The 22,034-nt window shown below is 40.0% G+C and overlaps 1 protein-coding gene across 2 annotated transcripts in view; it reads left to right on the forward strand.

Moving 5' to 3' along the window:
• Positions 1-22,034, forward strand: part of AK4 (adenylate kinase 4) — a 68,024-nt gene that overhangs the window by 35,849 nt on the left and 10,141 nt on the right. For both annotated transcript variants that reach the window (XR_013376418.1, XM_077892148.1), the window contains exon 3: positions 21,001-21,173. Coding sequence is in view for 1 of the 2 variants with exons in the window: in XM_077892148.1 (XP_077748274.1) it covers positions 21,001-21,173 (173 nt within the window). In the remaining variant the exon portion in view is untranslated. The remainder of the gene's footprint in view (positions 1-21,000; positions 21,174-22,034) is intronic.

Below are 22,034 nucleotides of genomic sequence, written 5' to 3' on the forward strand. Positions count from 1 at the left end.
CTGAATTCCCACTACTGTTCCCAGTTTTCCAGTTCCAATGGTGCTTATTGTCATACATACAACTCATCTTTTAAATCGGAGGTTCTTTCACTCATAGGCCACACAAATCAAAACCATGAGTTAGCATTTTTCACTTGTTAGGTTAACAAAGGTAGGAAACCTACAAGTCTTGTATTGATGGTATAGAAAATAAATACTGTTGAGAGTATACAACTGGCAACCTCTGGGGGGGCTATTTAGCAATCTTTATACTCCTTGTCTCAGCAGTTCCCTACAAGCTTTCTTCCTAAAGATGTCTCATCAGGGTTGTCTATGTTCAGCATTGTTCGTAAGTAGCAAGACTCTGATAACAACATAAGTATCATAGGGATGCCTTAAATATTGGTATGTCTGTTAACCCAATACTGTATACCTCTGTGTTGATGTGGAAAGATCTCTAGGATATAATGTTGCATGAAGAAAGCTTGGTGCAGTAGAATAAATATCATATACTGTTTTTATGTAAATACAGAAGGATGGTATGGTATTACTATGTACCCATGGAAATACATGCATAAGCTAACTTTGAAAGGATATAAAAAAACAGATACAATCTCTGATACTGTTTTATTTTTTTTAAAAAATATGAATTTAAATAATACCTGGACCTGATTTAAAGACTCAATTAGTGGTTCCTAAGCTTTTCAGGCATGTGGGCCCCTTGATGACTGCTGTGATATTTCACATAGGAAATGTATGCAGATGCTCACACATAACAAATTGCAGTTTTATTCTCCATGAAGCTATAATTAAGAGTCTTCTACTTTAAGTTTGCCCATTAATAAAGGTAAAAAAATGGACTGGATGGATTATTTGTGTTACTCTTAAATAGTAAGATTTCTTGGTATAATGAAAATAGAAACTAGATGAATATACTACTTTCTTTCTTTCTTTTTTTTTTTTTTTTTTTTTAATATACTACTTTCTAGGAACCCAACATGGCAGATGAGATTTATCTGTAAGAAACTTCTTTCCATTGCAGAGCAGTTGTTTTTAGTTCATACAAGGCAGTCAATCCTATCTTAATTTGGTGAAACTGAAGTTTCAGAAAGTTGTGACAGTTGAAGCCTTGATGTTCGCCTGCCACAGAGAAGCTAGAGGAATTATCCTACATTTAAAATGATTGCCTGTATTTCTGTTAAATTAATTCTGGAGCCATGAATCTCCAAAATGACTAATATGGTGGGGTCTTTTTTTTTTTTTTTTTTTAAGATTTTATTCATGAGAGGCATAGGCAGAGAGAGAAACAGGCTCCACGCAGGGAGCCCAATGCAGGACTCGATTCTGGGTCTCCAGGATCATGCCCTGGGCTGAAGGCAGGTGCCAAACCACTGAGCCACCCAGGCATCCCTATGATGGGGTCTTAATTCTATATCAGTGTTTCTCACAGTATGTAGTGTGCAGGGTTAGTAATTGCTAGACAAGAAAACAAACGTGTCAAGTTAAATATTAAAAATTGCTAGCATTTATTGAGCACTTACTGTGCCCAAAGGTAGTAAGTACCAAAATTAAACAAGTTTTCTTTACTTAACTCTAATATGATAATGCAGTTTAACTCTTCACTGAAGGAGACATCATGAGGCATCTCTGCATTTATTGGATCTTAGAATCCCCCACCTCATTCCCAACACCTACCCAGACCCTGTAGGATTTGTTCTATGCAGCATTCTTTGTGAACTATTATTTAACATATATTCCTCACTTTGTAGGTCTTCTGAAAATTGACTATAAAGTGGATCATATCTTTCTAGAATTTGGATTTAAAAATGTGGAACTTGGGACATCTGGGTGTCTCAGTGGTTTAACACCTGCTTTCTGCCCAGGGCATGATCCCGGAGTTCCGGGATTGAGTCCCACATTGGGCTCCCTGCATGGAGCCTGCTTCTCCCTCTGCTGGTGTCTCTGCCTCTCTCTCTTTCTCTGTTTCTCATGAATAAATAAATAAAATCTTAAAAAAAAAAAAGTGGAACTTTGTTCTCATGGGACTAGAGAGAACCAGAAGAGAAAGGCCATCATGACCTATGGAAGGCCTGCTCTTATTCCTTAGGCAGTAATGAATAAAGCTTCTCTTGTGTGTCAGAAACTATTAGGTACTGTTGATAAAATGCTAAGACACTGTTCCTGTCCCTTAAGGGGCTTATATCAGATGTGTAAAATATTACTGATAGCATCATAGAAGCATATGCATGTGGAACCTTGCAGGCACAGAGAAGAAAATCATATTCTAGCGGTGGGAGGAGGGATTGGATCAACCATGGATAAAAGAGAATGAGTAGAGGTTCTGCAGGTTGATGAATGGGGTTGGAAGGCAGATCTCTGCAGAAGTGCAAATGAACTGGGTAAGAGAAGGATGACATAACTTAGTATTTTCCTGGGCCTGCAAGCAGAGGCAGGAAGGGGAATTCCTGGAGTGGATGGTGTTTGATTCACTACAAAGATGGCAGAACTAGAAATTGTTGGCTAAAGTTGTTAAGTAGGGCTATAACATGATGAGATTTGTGTTTCAGAAAGACTGTTCTGTTAGCAGTAGAGGAAAGAGTAGGTGCTGGGGCAGGGAGGAAGTGAGGCTAGAAACCAAATAAGAGAGACTGTTGGAATGTTTGGACCAAAGAAGACTGGAAGCTTGAGTTTGAGCAATGGCAGTGGGATGGAAAGGATTGAAGGGGAAGAATTGACAAGAATTATGATGACTGAGGTTAGCTACTACAGCCCTGGGGTTTTCTTTTACTGCCTTGCGAGCTTTGAGCTTTTTATTTCTTGGCTGTCCTCACCTTCCCTATAGTTCTCTAGGCCATGTTAATTTCTCTAGGGGCTACACACTGACTCACACAAGGTAGTCCTCTAATCCTCATTGTGTAGATATTTGGATATCTACATGATGGATAAACTTTGGCTTTGCTACCACTTGACTGGTTTAAATTCTTTAATTGTAAAGTTTGTCACCTTGTTAAGCAAACTGGTGTAGTTTTAGTAAACTTAGAATAGATGTCTGTTTTAAAAAAGGATCGTCTGTGTTAAACTCCTTTGGAAAGGTGGTGGTTAGTGTAATAACCACTAACTCCAGTTGGGTGCCAGACTGCCCGCTCAGTTCCCAGCTCTGCCATTTGCTGCCAGTCTGTGACCTGGCAAATGATCTTTCCTCTGTGGGCATTTTATTCCTCATTTTCTAGCAGGGATTAGAAAAGGGTTTGTAAGATGAAGTAAATGAATGTAATGTAACATCCTTAGAAGAATGCTTGCCATATAATAAGTGCTATATATAGGTCTGATATTTTGTTATTATTATTTGTTCTACATGATATACAGGTCCTGAATTGTGTGTGTGTGTGTGTGTGTGTGTGTGTGTGTGTGATTACATGAAGTGTTAAGTTCAGAAATAGTTTCAAAAATATTTAGCCATGTGAAGTTGGAAATCAGTTTCAGTTATGGAATGCTTCTTGTGCTTTCTCTTGCCATAAATTATCCTCTCAGGGCAAATAACTAAAGTTCTTTTGCATCACAGGCCTGTTTTTAGTGAAATGCGTCAGTATCCTAGCTGATTTAGTTTGTATCTTTCTCCTTGAAGACTCATCTGGCCACTTTTTTCAGCTGTGATTTTCCTTTAAAGCTCTGGAAGAAATCCATTTGGCAAAGCGAGGAGTGTTAGGAATGCCTCGTTCTGTGTTCAGCCTTAGACTCCTTATGTTACAGGGCACATGCTCTGCGGAGGACGTGCCTGTTGAGAGTGCTAAAGGTGATTGAATGTGAAAAGATCAAGAAAAGAATTCTGGATGATAGATGACTCATCATTTCAGTCCATATGTCTGTAAAGAGGCATCTGCAAATGGTGGGTGGAACCAAGTAGAGTGGATGCAAGCCAAGGGGGCTTGTTGGATGGGGTGGCTGAGTGCTCTGTGGTTTGGTCAGCTATGTCTTTGCTAAAAATGGTTCAGCACTAACTACCTTATCTTTGCAGTGTACTTTCAGCTGGGCAAGAAACACTGTTCTATGTATCAATACATGTTTATATATGTGTGTGTGTGGGGGGGTTATTCCTCCTTTTCTGTCTTTCTTTAATTTATTTGGAACTTTAATGTGTGAGAACAGTTGAAACAAATAGTTTAATTTTTAAGACAAATATTCTAGGGAAATGGAATGTGCTATAAGCCTTCTAATTTTGTTATAATCCCATGTTTTGTTTTTTTTTTTGTTTTGTTTTTAGTCATATAAAGAGAGTATTTACTGCTTACTAGGTGATCTTGAGGTAAAACCATAACCTCAAGAGACAGTAACCGTCTCTTTAAAACAAATATAAATTCTTCACTTTTTACAGAACGGACTGGTAGCAGGTTGGGGTGAGTGGGGAGAGGTATTAGTAATAGAGCTTTTCATTTCTAAATTTGACTACTGACCTGTGTATTAAAATAGTAAACCTGCAGGTTCTTAAACTCAGTCTTAATTTATCTCCAGGTAGCAAGATATAACAGAATTGTTTACCATATTATTATAGGTGAGGTATCAAAATATTTCAAATTTGTTGTCAGAATTTGGTTTATGAAAAAGCATTAAATTCTGGCATTATGAGTGGAATATAATTTAAGCCTTTCATTGGAATAAAGGTCCCTTTGGAACGAGAGTCATCCATTGGGTCCATGGTGGTATGTTCCATTTGTGGTTCAGCACAGTGTTGAATACTGACTGACTGGTGCTTTCTGTAGATAATTCTGGGATTTTTTTTTAAGCAAAAGTCAGAGCTGCTTGAATGTGTGTAGTGTTTGTGTGTGTGTTTTCCCTCAAAGTTAAATGATCTCAGACCAGTGCTATTTCCAAGGTTCGTATTTACACAGAGCCCTGGGTAAGCAAGTAAAAAGTGAATGCCAGGAAACCGAACTGCATGTGGTCACCATGTAGCCATAATAATCTTCTCCAAAATGAGCATCTGAAAGTTTCTTTTAAAACAAACTTGACATTTTTTTAATCACCTTCTTGGAAGAAGGAATTATAATACCTGAGACCTATATTTGATTATATTTTCTAACATGATTATTAAATATTCAGGTATTCTTAAATGAAAGGATTTATAGTCATGTAATTAATTTCAGATTGAATAGTGTACTGGGAAGAACACATGACTTCATCAGAGGAAAGTAGGCAGAAAAAAGAAATGGTGTCTGTATCTACTCTAAATAAAACTAAACGGGAATAATAATGAGTTACACAGGAAAAGACCATTACTCAGCAAGATTATATTATGAAGAGTCATTTTGGTGATGCCTGACTTGAAATTTAGCATGCTCTTATCTTGTGATATACCTTATCCAAAGTGTGGAGCCCATTCAGACTTTATGTCTAACTATTGATTCCTTTAAGGCTACTGCAACCTCTTTGTTAATGGTCCCAGGCAATTGTGCAAATTGCTTTTGGTTCTAAGTATCCATAATTCTTCCTACAACTGAGTATTTATTGAGCACCAATTCTGTGCCAGGCACCACCAAGACACCACACAGTAGAGCAACATAGTAGGTAGGACCTGGCCCTTGTGGCATTTAGGATCTAGTGATGATTCCACTTTTGTGCTTCCCTAGGTAGTAAAGATTGTCCTTGATTTCTATGCTTTAAATCCAAGCTAGGGCAGGCCGGGTGGCTCAGCAGTTTAGCGCCACCTTCAGCCCAGGGTGTGATACTGGAGACCCGGGATCAAGCGGGCTCCCTGCATGGAGCCTGCTTCTCCCTCTGCCTGTGTGTCTGCCTCTCTCTCTCTTTCTCTGTGTCTCTCATGAATAAATAAGTAAAACTATAAAGAAATAAGTCAATCAATCAATCCAAGCTATAAGAACTTTGTTTTTATCCTATGACTTTCCTACATTCAGTGTCCTTGGTGTCTGTATGAGCTCTGAGGATCTGACAAAAAAACATGGTAAAACCTTGGGTCTTTTCTCCTGTTCTTTTGGTTGAATTCTTTGCTGACTCTGTCCCCATATCCATTTCCAATGGCTTTCTTCTGATTGCTCTGACCACTGCTGTGGATTGAGGAACAATTTTCATATAGTAGGCAACCCTGACTTTGTTTATTTGCTCTGTGTTTTCAGAGAATGATTTTAACAAGCAAAGCATTAAGGGCCATATGGAAAACATATGTATACAGATATTTGAACTCACCCTAGAAAAACTTGGTTCAGAGATCAAAACACAAATTGAGTGTACATTTTTTGTGTGTCCCAATGAGCTTGGCATTGGTCTGAGGAGGAAAGAACATATTTCCTGGGCTTAGTCTAGGAGGAGCAAATACTGCATAAACAGTTGGAGTCTAGGACCCTGGGGGCCCCAGTGGAGGGAGTGAAAGGTGAAGGGTAGCACTGAGGAGAAAGGAACTGACCTTATCTTAGGGGTGAGGGAGGCAGCTTATCAAGGCTTCCTGGAGAAGGTGACACCAAGAGCTAAATTTTGAAAGAATAAAAAGCACCTTTTATTGGTGGAGAGAACATCATATGCAAAAGATATAGAGCTTTAACGATGTGTGTTCCCGGAAACCACAGGTAATTGGATAGTCTGAGAGCTGAAAATATGAGCATACAAGGTCAGAAAGTTAAACACTTCACGAAATTCAAAAGCAGGGCACTGAGGAAACATCAAAGTTAATATTAGAAATGAGTTAGAAGGAAGTTTAAAATTTAAAACCTTGAGTTTGAAAGAATAACTTATTTTTTTAACTTTCTAACCAACATTTTAGAATTAACTAGATTTTGGGGTTTTTTTGTTTTGTTTTTAAGTAGGCTCTACGCCCTGTGTGGGGCTTGCTGACCCTGAGATCAAGAGTCGATGCTCTACTAACTGAACCACCCAGGCACCCCTAAAATTAATTAGATTTTTAACATGTTAAATTTAGATCTACTTTAGATACATATAGAAGATTTTATTCATGAGAAACACAGAATATATATTTTATTTATTATATAAATATATAATGATTTATTATAATAAATATAAAATATATAAGTATATATTTATAGATTTTATTTACTTATTCATGAGAGACACACAAAGGGGCAGAGACATAGGCAGAGGGAGAAGCAGGCTTCGGGCATGGGAAGCCCAATGCAGGACTCTATCCCAAGACTCCAGGATCACAACTTGAGCCGAAGGCAGAGACGCTCAACCACTGAGCCACCCAGGTGCCCTGATCTACTTTAGATATTAAACTATGATTTCTCTCTATCTGGGCATATCTCATACACTTTGAGACACACTTAGTCCATGTGCTATTGCCACTTAATTAGAAGCCCATAAAGTAAGACACAGGGATGAAACTACTAATTTTAGATGGTAGGTGAGCCTGCTTCCCTAATTTATGAAACAGGTATCTCAGGAATTGAATGAATTGCAAAAATTCATTGCAAAGCTTCATCCAAAGCACCTGAGGCATACTTTGCTAGTTTAATAATGAAACAATTACTGGGCATTTACTATACACAGAGCACCAAACTGGGAAAACAGAAGTATGGTGGAAAAAGCATGGACTTCTAGCTCATACCTGAATATCATTATGTTATTGTTGGCTATGTCATCTTGAGTGAGCATACTTACCTTTTTTGGATTCTTTCTCCTCATCCATAAAATAGTAGGAGCACCTGTGGCATAGGTATGCGAGGATTGGCTAACAAATGTAAAACTCCTAGTAGAATCCTGAAATATAGTAGGTGGTCAAGTGGTAGTTACACGTTACTATCGATGTTGTATATACATACAAACACATACTGACACTGACATAGATGTTAGAACTTAGAATTTCATTAATAAATGGCTGAGAAACTGAAAAATGTCATTGTAATAAGATCATCATATTCATCCCTCATTAAGTTCACCTGGACAAAGTGTATCTAAACAAAATTCTCCATCCTCATTAAACCTTACTTAATAATATAAAACAGAATAATATAAAACTCTGTTAATTGTCCTATCACTAATAAGAAAAACCCAGATTTTGGAGAGATGAAAAAGTTGATTAGGATAAAAAGAGTAAGATGTGAAAAAATAAGAAGTGGAAAAAATGTAGGGAATTTTATTTTTTTACACTGTCCTTATAAAAGTAATGCATGATTACTATAAAACATTCAAAGCATATAGAAAAATATAAGGGAAGTCACCTATTCACCTAAAATCCCACTAGGGAGAAATAATAGGATTAACAATTAAATTACCTCATGTACATATTCACCTAGAAGTGTGTAAGAATGACACCACATTTTATGTACTTTTTAAAAGTATTTATTAGTTTTACACAAATTTAACAATAGCAAAGCTAAAGAGAACCTGAAGGAATTGTTACTGTATTTCAGATAAATTTTTCGTCACCAGGGATATTAATTCTTGAGGGGCTCTTTAAGATTATGAAAGGCATTAAGAGATGGACATTTGTTTTTTTATTTCACATTTCAGATTGAGACAGATATTGTCTTTCTGCAGTGAACAGTAAGAGGATTAATGTACTTATACTTCTTCCCACATCTTCTCCCCTCCCTCCATCTGAATTTTTGTTGGATTTTGTTGCTAAAATCTATTATAAATTTTCTTCTGTAACTTGAATTTCCTAGGTTTTTTTGGGTCATACATCTACAAGACTTAAATGAATTCTGTGCTCTGGTTTTCTTACCCACTACCACATCTCTGTTCACTTATTTTGATTCATCTTTTAGTTATATCTCTGAATAGACTAGAAACCTCAAATTATACACTTTATTTTTCAAAAAACCATTTTATTTATTTATTTATTTATTTATTTATTTATATATTTATTTATTTGAGAGAGAGGGAGTGAGAGCACAAGCTGGCAGGGAGAGTCAGAAGCAGGCTCCCCGCTGAGCAGGGAAGCCCAATGGGAGGCTCAACCCCAGGACCTGGGATCATGACCTGAGCTAAAGGGAGATGTGTAACCAACTGAGCCACCCAGGTGCCCCTCAAATTATACACTTTAAATGAGGAATTGTTTGCATGCAAATACTATCTGGATAAAGCTACACTACTTTTAACCACCCTTTTCCATTCATCATTACCTTGGTTGGTTGGATTTCGTTGGATATTCTCTTCCTTGTGTTCTCTCCCTCCTCTTTCCCTCCCTCATAGCAGAGGGCTCACCGGGGGCTATGTTCCCTGAGTTCTCATGTTTGAGAATGTTTCCTCATCACAGCAGTTCAGTTGGCTGTGGTATTCCTGGGCGGTCCTCGTGGCCTTGGGAGCTTTGTAGCCATTGTTTGGTCTTCTTCCTGCCGGGATTATTGCTCTGGAAAGCCCTAAGGCCAGTCCGACTTTTCCTCCTTTTTGAATATGATTTTTTTTCCCTATATAGACTTCCTGAAAAATTGTTTCTTTATACATGAAGTAAATAGAATACCTCAGTGTCGTTTTTTGCCCTTCCTCCTATATGTAGTGTGTCCTCTTGATTTCCAGTTCTACCTAACCTTTCAGAGGAGGGTCCCATATTATATCTTTTTTTGTCCTTTTCAGTTTTTCTATTTCAAGGATGCCAGTTTTATCAGATATTATATTGAACATTTTTTGTCTTTATCATATTTTGTTGAAAATTTTCAAGTCTTTGTGTTCCTTTTGTCTTCATATATGTTCAGATCTCTTTTCCTGAGGGCAGGGGAGGGCAAAACTTCGTTTATATCCCATAACCACTTCAGAATTTCTTTACCTTTATGTGCTGTGTGTGCTAATGATGCAGGGCCCTTTTATTTGCCATTTCCTCTACCTGCAGTGTTGTGCCTCTGGATTGTCATGAGGATTGCTTCATTCAAATATCCCTTCCTCACTGAGTCCTTGCTGTACCATCCTATCTACCCATTTCATTCTTTCTTCTTACCTTGTAATCATGTGACTTGTGGATTTATCTGCGTATTTGATATTTTGTACCGTCCTGTACATATAGTTGTGTTTGACACATAGAAAAAGTTTGTAAGCACATGGTGTGATGATGAGAGGTCTCACCTGTAGCCGGTAGCTGGCTTATGTAGGGGATAGTTGGCTTCTGTTCTTTTACTTGGAGTAAAAATATGGGCCTATAGTGCAAACATTTACGAATTCCTTTTGTCTTAATTGAGATAGAGTGAGACCAGTTTTCCCCTAATTTGTTTATATAGAACCTTAGGTTTAAAGAACAAGTAAACAGAATCCTTAAATGGAAGGGCCCTTAAGCAAAGGATTACCTAACTGCTTGTTCCTCAGTGTAGTATGCATCTTCCCTCACTGGGAAAGGGCCTTCATGGTTTTAGTATAACTTAAGAACAAAGGTTCTAAGCTAAGAGTTTCATCTATATCCTTAAACAGGAAGAATCATTACACCTGATGTCAGAGTTCTCAACACCATTTGGGGATTTCTCCCAAGAATCCCTACCTAATAGGAATTCATCTTTTATATCACTAAGCCACTTGGAATATCCAAATTTATGGATTAAAACCAAATTTTCTGTAATATTTATCTTCTATCAGTAGGTCCGTAAGTAAGTGATTATAGCATACCTCGGTTTTCAAATCATTTAGTACTCCTTGAGAGCAGGACTTACTTATTACAAATCTAGGATAAAATCAATGTAATAGAAGAGTTCTAAATGTCCCTGAAAGATTTCAGTGACAGGAAGCAGGTCCTAAGCTCTCTGCTCAGTGGGAAATGTGGAACTCACAAAGTGATGTGATATGATGTAGCTGAAGCTCTTTTTGCCAACATCTGGAGCACAGCTGTGTCTTATTCTTTTCACCATCTGTTAATAAAACTGGATGAAGTAGAATATGGAGGTTTTGGATACATGTACAAATAAATATTATGCAAACAGATAAGGTAATTATAAGATGTAAGACAGGAAAGGCCTTGATAAAACAGGTTTTGACGGTGATTAATTTTAAGTTGCTACTGGGGGCTTATGGTCGGTGGTGTAAATTATTTGAATGCCCCTAGGTTAGGGAGGACTGCAAGAATAACTGCCTGCTTTCAACTTTATTCATTCAATGATTGATTGTGATGGACAGTGGCTTGCATATTTGTAACTTGGTTCTTGGTTCCCCAACAATTGGGAAGAGATGAGTGGTCAGTAGGAAGAAGCAGACTCCATGCAGGAAGCCCAGTGTGGGACTCGATCCTGGGACTCTGGGATCACTCCCTGAGCCTAAGACAGATGCTCAACTGCTGAGCCCCCCAGGCATCCCTGTTGGCCCCAGATCTTAATGGACATAGGAAGGGGGCCTTGATGTTGTGTGGCCTTTTCACCAGTTGCCAATCCCAGGCGGATGTTGGAAGTTGCCCTTCAGAACTGCCCTTTTATTTCCATCAAGCAGAGAGGGCTTGCTTTTCTGCCTGGGAATGTGGTGGTGGACTCTGGCTCTGCACCCTTCCTCTGGAGTAAATGCACTCCAAATTAGAAAAACAGAAGTGTCCTAGTTCCCTCTTCCCCTCCACTGCCTCAGCTTGCTGTTGCAGCACCTCCTGCTTTGGCTGCCCTCCCTCAGGCTTTTGGCATGGCTGAGAGGAGCAGGTGCCAAGGGCCAGTGGTTGGCACTGCTGGGAGCATACCACGTTAGGGATTTAGCAACATCTTCCTACATACACATGGTGAATCTTTTTTGGGGGGAGGGGAGGTTAAAAAATAATATGTAGGTACCATAATTAGTGATACATGACAAATTTTGGGAGAAATTTAACTACATAACATTTCGGTGTTCAACATGGATTGGTTATTTGATTCAACAGGACATAGCAGCTCTTCTAGGGCTTAGGTTAGGAGAGGGATAGCTTAGTAGGAAGCATGAGGTGGGTTTCCTTTTTTTTTTTTTTTTTTTTTTGATGAGGTGGGTTTTCTATCCTCCTGGTAAGAAACCATGTGATGAACAGTCTCATGTGTAGTTAAAGGGAGGAAAGCAAACTCTTCAGCACTTAAGTGGGTTCTTTATTTACTTTACTGATTGGATTTTCTGGTTTCCTTAACAATTAGCGGAATATGTTCACTTGGATTAGGTTATCTAAGGAAGCTGGAATTCTGTTTAAGTCCTTTAGAAAACATGTCTTTGAGGATTACTTTTAGTAAATATAAAAGCATACCACAATTTATTGCAGCTCTTGCTAAATAGAAGAATTATTCATGCTGCCACTTGTTGACATAATTTGACTGTGCATCTAGACCCCTTGGTCAGTAATCCCTGCTCACGAGGAATACCAGATCCACATGGAGTCTGACTATATCCTGGGCACTTCTGGAGTAAACACAGCCCCAGCCTTCAGGGAGTTTGTAATTTTTAGTAAGAGCTATAAACAACAAGGTTTAAAGAATACACACCCATACCTAGAGTGGCAAATTCTCTTGTCTAGTCTACATCACTGGTTTCTTTTTTTTTCTTTTATTTTTTTTTTTAAATTTTTATTTACTTATGATAGTCACAGAGAGAGAGAGAGAGGCAGAGACACAGGCAGAGGGAGAAGCAGGCTCCATGCACCGGGAGCCCGATGTGAGATTTGATCCCGGGTCTCCAGGATTGCGCCCTGGGCCAAAGGCAGGTGCCAAACCGCTGCGCCACCCAGGGATCCCATCACTGGTTTCTTTTCAAATCCCAATATCTTAGCAATTTGAGGTGCAAAGCAATTGAATCTCATAGCAGGAATAGATCTTTAGAAGAGAACTCAGATCAGTGACTATCAAATGCTAACTAAATGTATTAAAGAGCAAAATACCTACATTTTCCCTCACCAAAGTCAAAATGAACATCTCATGCCCCGATACAGGGGCCTTCTTTGTTGATAATCAGTTTCCACTAGTCTTCATATTGTGCTCCTCTGACAATATATTCATTAAAAAAAAAAAAAGGTATTGCTGGATAATAATACTCTGCTAAAAATGGTTTAAAATGTGCTGGTCAGGTTGCACCTTACCTGACAGTCTGTTCTTAGTAGCTGATTGATGTGAGAATTGCATCTGAATTGCTTTGATTTGCTCAGCACAACTCGAGACACTGATGTAAATCACTTCAAAGGATGCTGCCTTTTAGGATGCTGTTTCATATGGTATGACCTGAAGCCTTAAATTAGGATCTGTAGGCTGAAGAATATTCCTATTTTGAGAGTCTTGTAGACATATAGCCCCTTCTCTCTTCATGGAGCCTTTGCCTCATGCCTAACCAGGGTAGCAGGGCTCCTCTTGAGGACCTGTGATTCTGCATCTCAGGCTTCAGAAAGAGCCCCAGCCCATTGCTAGGGCCTTTGTAACACCGTCAGAGACTAGGACACCATACCTGCCCTGAAAATTGTACTATTTGATCCTAGTAACTTCCAACTGTGCCTTTTATATCTGTGATGCTTGGTTATTAAGGGAAGGGTAAGTCATCCCTCAGTGTCCTTTTGTCTTCTTTATCCTCTTTGCTTTCTTTATTACTGATTCCCCTCTTCCTTCCTCCTAATTCTTTACTTTTCCACTGTACCCTCTAGATCCTCTTTCCTTATAACATTCTCTACCCTCCTCCCTGAGTTTTCTCTGACTCTTTGCAGAATACTCTATCTTCTGCCTTAAAGAAAACTTGAGTCTCCCCTTAGGATGCGACCTTCTTGTCTCTTCTGTTATGGGGGAGACTTGTTCTCCCATGTGAACGTAGCATGTTGGGTGATGGTAGTGGTACTAACCTGTCTCCCCCTGCTCCTTCCATCCTTTTCTAAAAGTTTGAACTTATTTTTTCCTTCATGTCTTTCTTGTTATCGCCTCATTTTCCCCCAGTATTGGCTCTTTGCCCCATTTGCCACTCGGCCCCCCTGCTGTTTACCGTGTGTCAGCTCCTGTGCTGGGATTTACATATAGTAATTTGCTTATTCCTCACAACCTTCTGAATTGGACATTACCATGCTTGTTTTGTAGGTGCAGAGAGATGGATACAGGGTCACAATGTGAGTAGGTGTCATAAGTGCACGTCAAACCCAGGCAGTTTGTCTCTGGAACCTATATTCTATCTGCTAAGCTATTTCCCCTAGTGTGCTTCAAGTCATGTGCAACTTAGATGTCCATCAGTTGGGAATTGGTTACATTATGGTACATCCAAACTGTGGAGTGCTCTGCAATTATCTGGGAGAGTGAGAAAGCATTATGTACTATATAGGAAGAAACCTCCAAGATACATTAAAAGAAAAAAAGCCAGGTGCCAGACATTTGTGTGTGTGTGTGTGTGTGTGTGTGTGTGTAGAATCTTGTGTGGCTGTGCCTGCAGCACCAGGCCAGGTGGTGTCCCTGAAGTTGCACAGGATTTTGATTTCTCCAGCTGTTTCGTAGGTGGACTCCTGCAGTCCTCATGAGCAGGCATTTCTCCTGGGCTGCAGTTTTCTGCATGGGAGGAAGACAGCATCAGGTGGCATGTGGCGTGCGATTCTGGGAGTCAGCCCTTGGTTCCGGTCTAGGTTCCTCAGTTCTTAAATGTGTGGTTTTGGGCAAGTCACTTAACTTTTCTGAGCCTCAGTTTTTATAACTTTAAAATGGGAGTGACACCGACCTTGCAGAATTATTGTAACTATTCACATAATTTATCTACTCATTCAACAAATATTTATGCAGCATCACTTTGTGCCAGGCACTGTTTGAGGATTCAAGAATGTAGTAGTAAAGAACTGTAAAGGTTCTGCCCTGATTTAGCTCACCTTCTGGTGAGAGTAGAAACACTTATAAAATAAAGTTAAGTCATATAGAGTAAATGCTGTTGAAATCTATGAAGAGGAAGAAAGAAGGAGAGAGAGAGAAAGGAAAGGAAAGGGAAGGAAAGGAAAGGAAAGGAAAGGAAAGGAAAGGAAAGGAAAGGAAAGGAAAGGAAAGGAAGGAAAAAAGAAAAGAAAAGGAGGGAGGGTGGGTGAGGAGGGGCGCCGGGTGGAGCAGCAGTATAGGAGGGTGGTTAGAGAAGTTCTCCCCGGCAAGGCACGTATTAAGCCAAGCCTTGGGGGAGCTGAGGGCACACATAGGTACCTAAAGCAAGAGTGTGTCAAGCTGAGGGAACATAAACTAAGTGTTCAAGGCGATAACAGGCTGCCGGTTTGAGAATGACCAGGATAGGATGTCAGTGTGGCCGGCACAGCGATGATGGGCAGAGACGTGAGGTGAGAGAGGTGACAGGAGCAAGAGTAGGCCCTCTAGGTCCCTGCATACTTTTGGCTTTTCTTCGAATTAAATCGATCTGACATGTCAGGGATGCTCAGCAAATACTAACTGTGCTGGTGAGGGTGCTACCAGGATGCTCCGCTCTTTTGGGTAGAAGCAAGTTAGATGGAGTGACATTTAGGATTCTTTTAATAATTATTTTTTTATACCCGCGGAACAGCAGCATAGTAGACTAGAGAGAGCACTTGCAAGACCAGAGACCTGACCCTAAATCCTGTTCTGCTGCTCACCCTCACTGAGTTCCAGCTTACTCATCTGTTAAACCCAGGCTCCTTGTTCCTGCTCTGCCCACCTCCTCCCAGGGTGGGTGTGAAGAATAAGAACTAAATTTCTGCGAATGCTTTGTAAACAGTAGACCACAACGCATAGGTATGTTTGCTGAACTACTGTGGGGACGTGGACTTAGAAGCCATCGAGTCCAGGTTCTCCGCAAACACAGTTACCTCATCTGTGAATGTTTCCCAAAACGAGGCTTCCTGGGGAAGACTGCATGAATGTCACCCTTCTTGACGTGGATTCTGTGTTCCAGTTAATGCAACTGTGCATGGATTAGGCCCTCGGAACTGACGTCCTGCTGCTGTCAGCAGCGTAAGGTTGAGCCTCTGTGCTGAATTTTACCAGCCTGTTTAACTTTAACTCAGATTAAAGCTCATCATCATAAGGTATTGAACGGGGTCGAGGAAAGTAGACTTAGGGTGTTTTACTGTTAAACACGAGGTAGGTGATGACAGGGGCAAATAGCAGAGTGGGAAGCTTGAGGCAGAAGCAGCCATGCTGAGCCCAATCCAGAGCTTGCCCGGGTTGCACTCCCTTTTGAGTGTGTGGGACCTAGAATGTGCAGACTGTGTGGCTAATGACTGCAGGGGCTGAGCTGTAGTTGTGGTAGAGAGCACAAAACACCTGGGACTCCCCAGATGAGCAAATCTCAGGAAAGGCATTAAATCAAGGCAAGTTGGGGGATGAAGACCTCTTTCATTCTGCCTTCTGCCTGAATTGGGGAACCAGCAGGACTCACAGGAGAGCTCTACAATGGGCAGCCTGGGGTGGCTCAGCTGTTTAGCGCCGCCTTCCGTCCAGGGTGTGATCCTGGCATGGAGCCTGCTTCTTCCTCTGCCTGTGTCTCTGCCCCTCTCTCTCTCTCTCTCTCTGTGTCTCTCTCTCTCTCTCTGTCTCTCGTGAGTAAATAAATAAAATCTTAAAAAAAAAAAAAGGAGAGCTCTGCAAGAGCAACAGCAGCCATTTATTGAGTGCTCACTATGGGCCTAACACTTTACATCTTACACATTTTACAAAGATTGTCTCTTTTATTCCCCAACAGCCCCATGCAGTAGGCATTACCTTTTGTTATGGGCTGAGTTGTGCCTCTCTTAATTCATCTGTTCAAATCCTGACCCCTAGTACCTTGTAATTTGACTCTTCTTTGGTGATGAGGTCATTAAAGAGGTAATTCAGTTAAATGAGTTCTTGAGGTGTGCCTTAATGTAATATGAGTACTGTAGAGTACTGTAGTGTCTTTATAAGTAGAGGATTTGGATGCAGACTTCAACAGAGGAAAAGCCCTTTGGAAGACACAGGGAGAAGGCAGCCATCTGTGCAAGCCAAGGAGAGAGGCCTTAGAAGAGACCAACCTTCCCGACACCTTGATCTGAGACTCGTAGCCTCCAGGAGGACTATGAGAAAATAAATTTTTGTTGTTTAAGCCACCTGTTCCGTGGCACTTTGTAATGGCAGCCCTAGCAAATTAATACACCCTTGTTTTATATCTGAGAAGACTAAGGACCAGAGAGAGATTACAAAGCTAGTGGAAGTTCTTGCAGTCAAGGCTGGGTAGAGCTGGGCTTGAAATCCAGGGGTGTCTGGGTCCAGAGCTTGTGCCCATAACTAACATGTTCCACTGAGCTCTGAGTTTTCCAGCTTACCACTGCTTCTCTTCAATTTTGAAAAAGCAGCCTGGCACCCAGGTCTCTGACTTGTCCACTGTTTTCACTATTCTACTGTATCTTGTCCCCTGCCACACCACTTTCTTAGAGGTAAGATCCCGGACAGGAATGGCATAAACAGGTCACTTGAGATAGGGGCTTAGTGAATCTGGAAAGATTTGCTTCAGTTTGGGAATTTACTTCCTGGTGCTCTTGCCATGAAACTGAGGTAAAGAAAACTCTTCAAAGTGGTTTGAACCTGCTTAGAAGTGGTGTTAAACCTTCCCCCAAATGGGATAGATACATGTAGTTAGTATTGTACTTTCACTGTTGCTGTCACTGAGAAGTTTGGTGGTTCTTAACCAGCCAGAGTCACCGGGATAACTTTTTAAAAAAACACCTAAGCCCTGCTCCTAGGTATTCCATTCTGGGAAGAATGGCATGGAATCTGGGCAGTAATAAGCTCTCCGTCCTCCCCCACCGCCCTACCATTTTAAGTCTTCCCTGATAATGTCGATGTGCCCCTTTAGATGGAAAACTCTTAAAGTTGTAGAATGACTTAGTTCTCTTGTTGGTACTTCTTAACCATTAACATGGTTGCATTCCAACAGCATTAACATCCTAAAACATAACTCTTCCATTTTAGCTTTAATTGTAGGTTTCTGTGTTTTCCCTGGTTCTTTCTACTTTAACCTATTTCAAGGATAGGGGGATATGATGAGAGCCACTGTATTAACAGAAGACCTCTAAGCCACCATAATTATTCTCTGGTCTTTAGCAGGTCTGAATGTTAGAGCCCCAAAGGTAGACACTACCCAACATTTTTGAAATCTGTTCCTTCTGAGTTCAACTTTTATTATATACAGTTGTTTTCCACCCATTCCTCCAGAGGGCTCCAGAGTTTAGAAACTGTTGTAGGGTTGTTGAGCAGACTGGCTTCTATCCAGTAGAGTAGGAAACTGTAGCCAATAAGATCTGAGTTTTTATTCGTTGGAGGAACTGTTATATTCTCGTTCAGGGCTTCCTGTTCTTTCCTACTGCATTCTTCAGCTTTCATCCTCTATCCAAAGGATAAAGAACAATGTTTTCTTGTCAGAGTAGTGGTTAGTGATGTAGAACCCAAGGCCAGGGACCGAGGCCGAGAACTTGGGTCTTTAGAGGAATGAACCCTTAAGTTCTTTGTGCACGTTTATCAGTAAAAATGTTGACTTTACTTCTTCAGTATATGGATTGTGTGAATTATGTGCCTAATCATAATATGATTTTATTAATATATGCCTTATAAAATATACCCGCCAGAATAAAATTTTAAAAAGAATGAACAAAACAACAGTGCAACAGAGGTTGTTTTCATTCTGCACTCCAGTGAGGGTCACTTTGGAAGCCACTGCTTTAGAAAATGGTTTTTCCTTAAAAAGGGATTTGGGGGAGTGGCATAGAGATTAATCTCCAAGATTGGGACTGTTTTGGCTGCAGGCTCCAGTTGTCAATTTGAAGTCTTCGTGAAGAGCACGTTATATGGGGAAAAAGGTGGGCCCTGGCCGTCTGTGAGAGAGTGCCTTTTTCACTTTACTGGAATTTCAGTGTTGGATGTCCAGGTACAGTACCAGAGGATAACAAAGGGAGTGAGGCGTGTCTTAAATCCCATTTCAGGAAACTCATTTTCTAAAGCAGACTGTGGTGCATAGTGTAGGGGAAGCTAGGCTAAAGTTGACTCATAGACTTAGCATAGATCCCAGGTACTGAACTTTCCCACAGCATCCCCAGACCTGGCTTACAGTGAGCAGTTATGGGAAGGGAGGTGGAGGTGGCGAAAAGCACCTGGTTGAGGCTGTGTATAGTATTCAATAAGGAATTTGGTGGGAAAGAGGATATGTGGACTCTTATCTGGACTCCTCTGAAACTCCTTGCCCACTGCACAACCTCTGTTGTCATAGGTGGAATTGAGCCCTGAGGACCCACCTGGAGCCAAATCTCACTCCTTGGTGACCCAGATAGTATCCCTTTGTTATCTACCTGGCAGCTATCACAAATTTAAAGCTTTAGGATATACCTAGGTGCTGTGAAGCCCCAATTCTAAAATTAAGTTTGTTTTTGTACTTAATAATTAAGAAGTTGCTTAATAAATTAGTATGCAAACAGTCAAGCCATTCCAGAGTGGAAAGAAAAAAAATGACATACTTTTACAGGGCTTGACAGAGTACTATAATTTCATAGAATTAAATTGGGAGCTTAAAATAAGGCAACTGGACAAATAAGTATGGCCACCAAAGGGAAGACTAGAAGACAACTATGCTAGTGTTTCATGCCAGTGTTTGCCCACTGTGTGCCAGGCATTGCTATCTTCCAGTGCTAAGGCCAAGTGGCCATAGTGTACTTGATCTTAGGCAGATAAAGTTTGACCTTTCACTTCCCTAAATGTCAGGTAGTCCTAACTTGATCTAACAAATGATGGTGGGAGTTGAAAAAAGTCTAATTAGTCAGCAGTTCTTTATTAAGGGCAGTATTTTTTCTATTCTGAAAGTATATGCTCAATTAAAAAATATTAAAAACTAGAAGAGTGGAAAGGAATCACTCATGTTCCCACCTCAGAAAAAAACACATGAACGTATTTCCCACATAATTTCCCAACATGTGGGCACCTTTTTTGTGAAGAGGATGCTTAGGCATAAAGCCACTATGAGAGGAAGGAGACAGTACAAGTAGATGGCTGTTGGTACAAGAAGCAGCACCTGGGCTGCAAGATTAGAAATACCTATTTCTATGTTGAGGCCAGTCCAAATGCATGATGGGGTCACAAAAGACAGCATATGAGCATGTGAAAGCAGTTTCTTCTGGTGTTACCTGTAATGCTGGAGTAACCCTTTTGCCCATTGGGAACATGTGAGTACCTTGGGTTAGGCACATCATAGCCAGTGAACTGATATCTGCCCGCAAGATAAGCTTTTTCTCACCTCTGTTGAAACTTGCTTTTTCTTTCCCTGTCATAACAGTAGAGTTTGAACATGCCCCAGGTTTGGCTCTCTTCATTCTTGTGTCTTTTTGGAAGAGATGTAACTTACTCTATATCCCTTCTATAATAAATAACATCACAAGTTAGATATTGCGGGGACCATTGGATAATTTCCCTTATGGGAGAAATTAGAAAATAAGCTCCAAGGGAAGCCTAGAATGAACTATGTGTAGTGAAAGCTGAGTTTCTTTTTTTCCTTCTAATCCACTGTGCAGCAATCCTTTTATCAAATACAGTAAGTGAATTACTGGAAAAATTAAAATAAATTCAAGTGTAAATTTTAGATTCAGGAGGCTTAAAATTACTGTGAAATTGCTATAAAATTCCTAAATGCGTTTTTCTTATTTCTGTAGTTACTGTGCTAGATTACAGACCACAGTTGAGTTTTGCAAGCAGTAGGGAACAGATAAAAAAATATATGATATATAATTATACATATATATATATCTATAATTTGGGGGGTAGCATAAGATTAATATACTAATCGCTGTTAAAGCTATAAAAGAACACAAATATAATTTTGTTCTTTGCTTCTTTCATAGGAGAGCAAGTGGAGGTGATATGACTTGCCTAAAGTTATATGAGTAGTTAAGAGCAAAGTCAGGACTAATTTGGTGATTTTTTAATTTAGGGCACTCTCTACTTGTGTCGTGTAACTCCTTAATCTTGGAGTATCTCAAATGCCAAAGCTGGGTTATAAAGTAGCCTATTTTCTTCTAATAAATTTTTGGAGGTTCCAAATAAAAATTTGGAAATTCCTGATAAAAACTTCTTTCTGGGTGGTATACGTATAAATTTGATTATTCTATCAACTGAAAATATTTCATTGACTCATTGGAATTGGGAAATGTCTTGCATTTGATTATGTTTTGTTTTTGGCATTTAGGTTTTCCTAGGACATTAGTTCAGGCTGAAGCCCTGGACAAAATCTGTGAGCTGGATCTAGTGATCACTTTGAACATTCCATTTGAAACACTCAAAGATCGTCTCAGCCGACGTTGGATTCACCCTCCTAGTGGAAGGGTATATAACCTGGACTTCAATCCACCTCACGTACATGTAAGAATATACCAAGTACTTTTACAGACTGACAAGAAAGAGGCAAGTTGTAAAATATAGGAAGGATATGAATAGATTATTCAAAAGAGGGCAAATCTACATGGCCACAGGTATTTGAAATTTTTTAATTCACCAGTGGTCAAGAAACGCAAATTAAGGTTTATAACATCTGTTGCTGGTGGGGATCTGGAAAATGGCACTCTCATCTTTATTAGGCATATAATGTTTTAATAGTGTTTTAATTAATTTTTTTTTAAGATTTTATTTATTTGACACAGAGAGAAAGAGAGAGCACAAACAGTGGGGAGCAGCAGGTGGAGGGAGAGGGAGAAGCAGGCTCCACACTGAGCAGGGAGCTGGACTCAGGGTGTGTTCCTAGGATCCCGGGATTATGACCTAAGCTGAAGGCAGATGCTTAACCAACCGAGCCACTCAGGTGTCCCCTAATAGTGTTTTTAGAAAGCAATCTAGCAATGTACATTAACATTTTAAAATATGTATTTCATTCAACCCACTGCTGGGAGTATAGGTTGTAGAAATGAAAGCATTAGCAGGTAAGGTCCTGTACAGTGATGCTTACTTCAGTAATGATTTTAGAGAAAAAACAAAATCTGAAAACAGAAATGAATGTTCACTTACAGGGGATGACTAAATGAACGAGAGAATATCTATATCATGGAATATCTATATCATGTACTCAGTGAAAAGAATGGCTTCATGCTTTCCGCTTTAATCTGAAGTACTATTTCCTCCAAGTATTACTGAATATGAAAAGTAAATATTGGGCAGCCTCGGTGGCGCAGCGGTTTAGCGCCGCCTGCAGCCCAGGGTGTGATCCTGGAGACCCGGGATTGAGTCCCA

Source organism: Canis aureus, chromosome 3, assembly GCF_053574225.1.
Source record: "Canis aureus isolate CA01 chromosome 3, VMU_Caureus_v.1.0, whole genome shotgun sequence".
NCBI classification, from domain to species: Eukaryota; Metazoa; Chordata; class Mammalia; order Carnivora; family Canidae; genus Canis; species Canis aureus.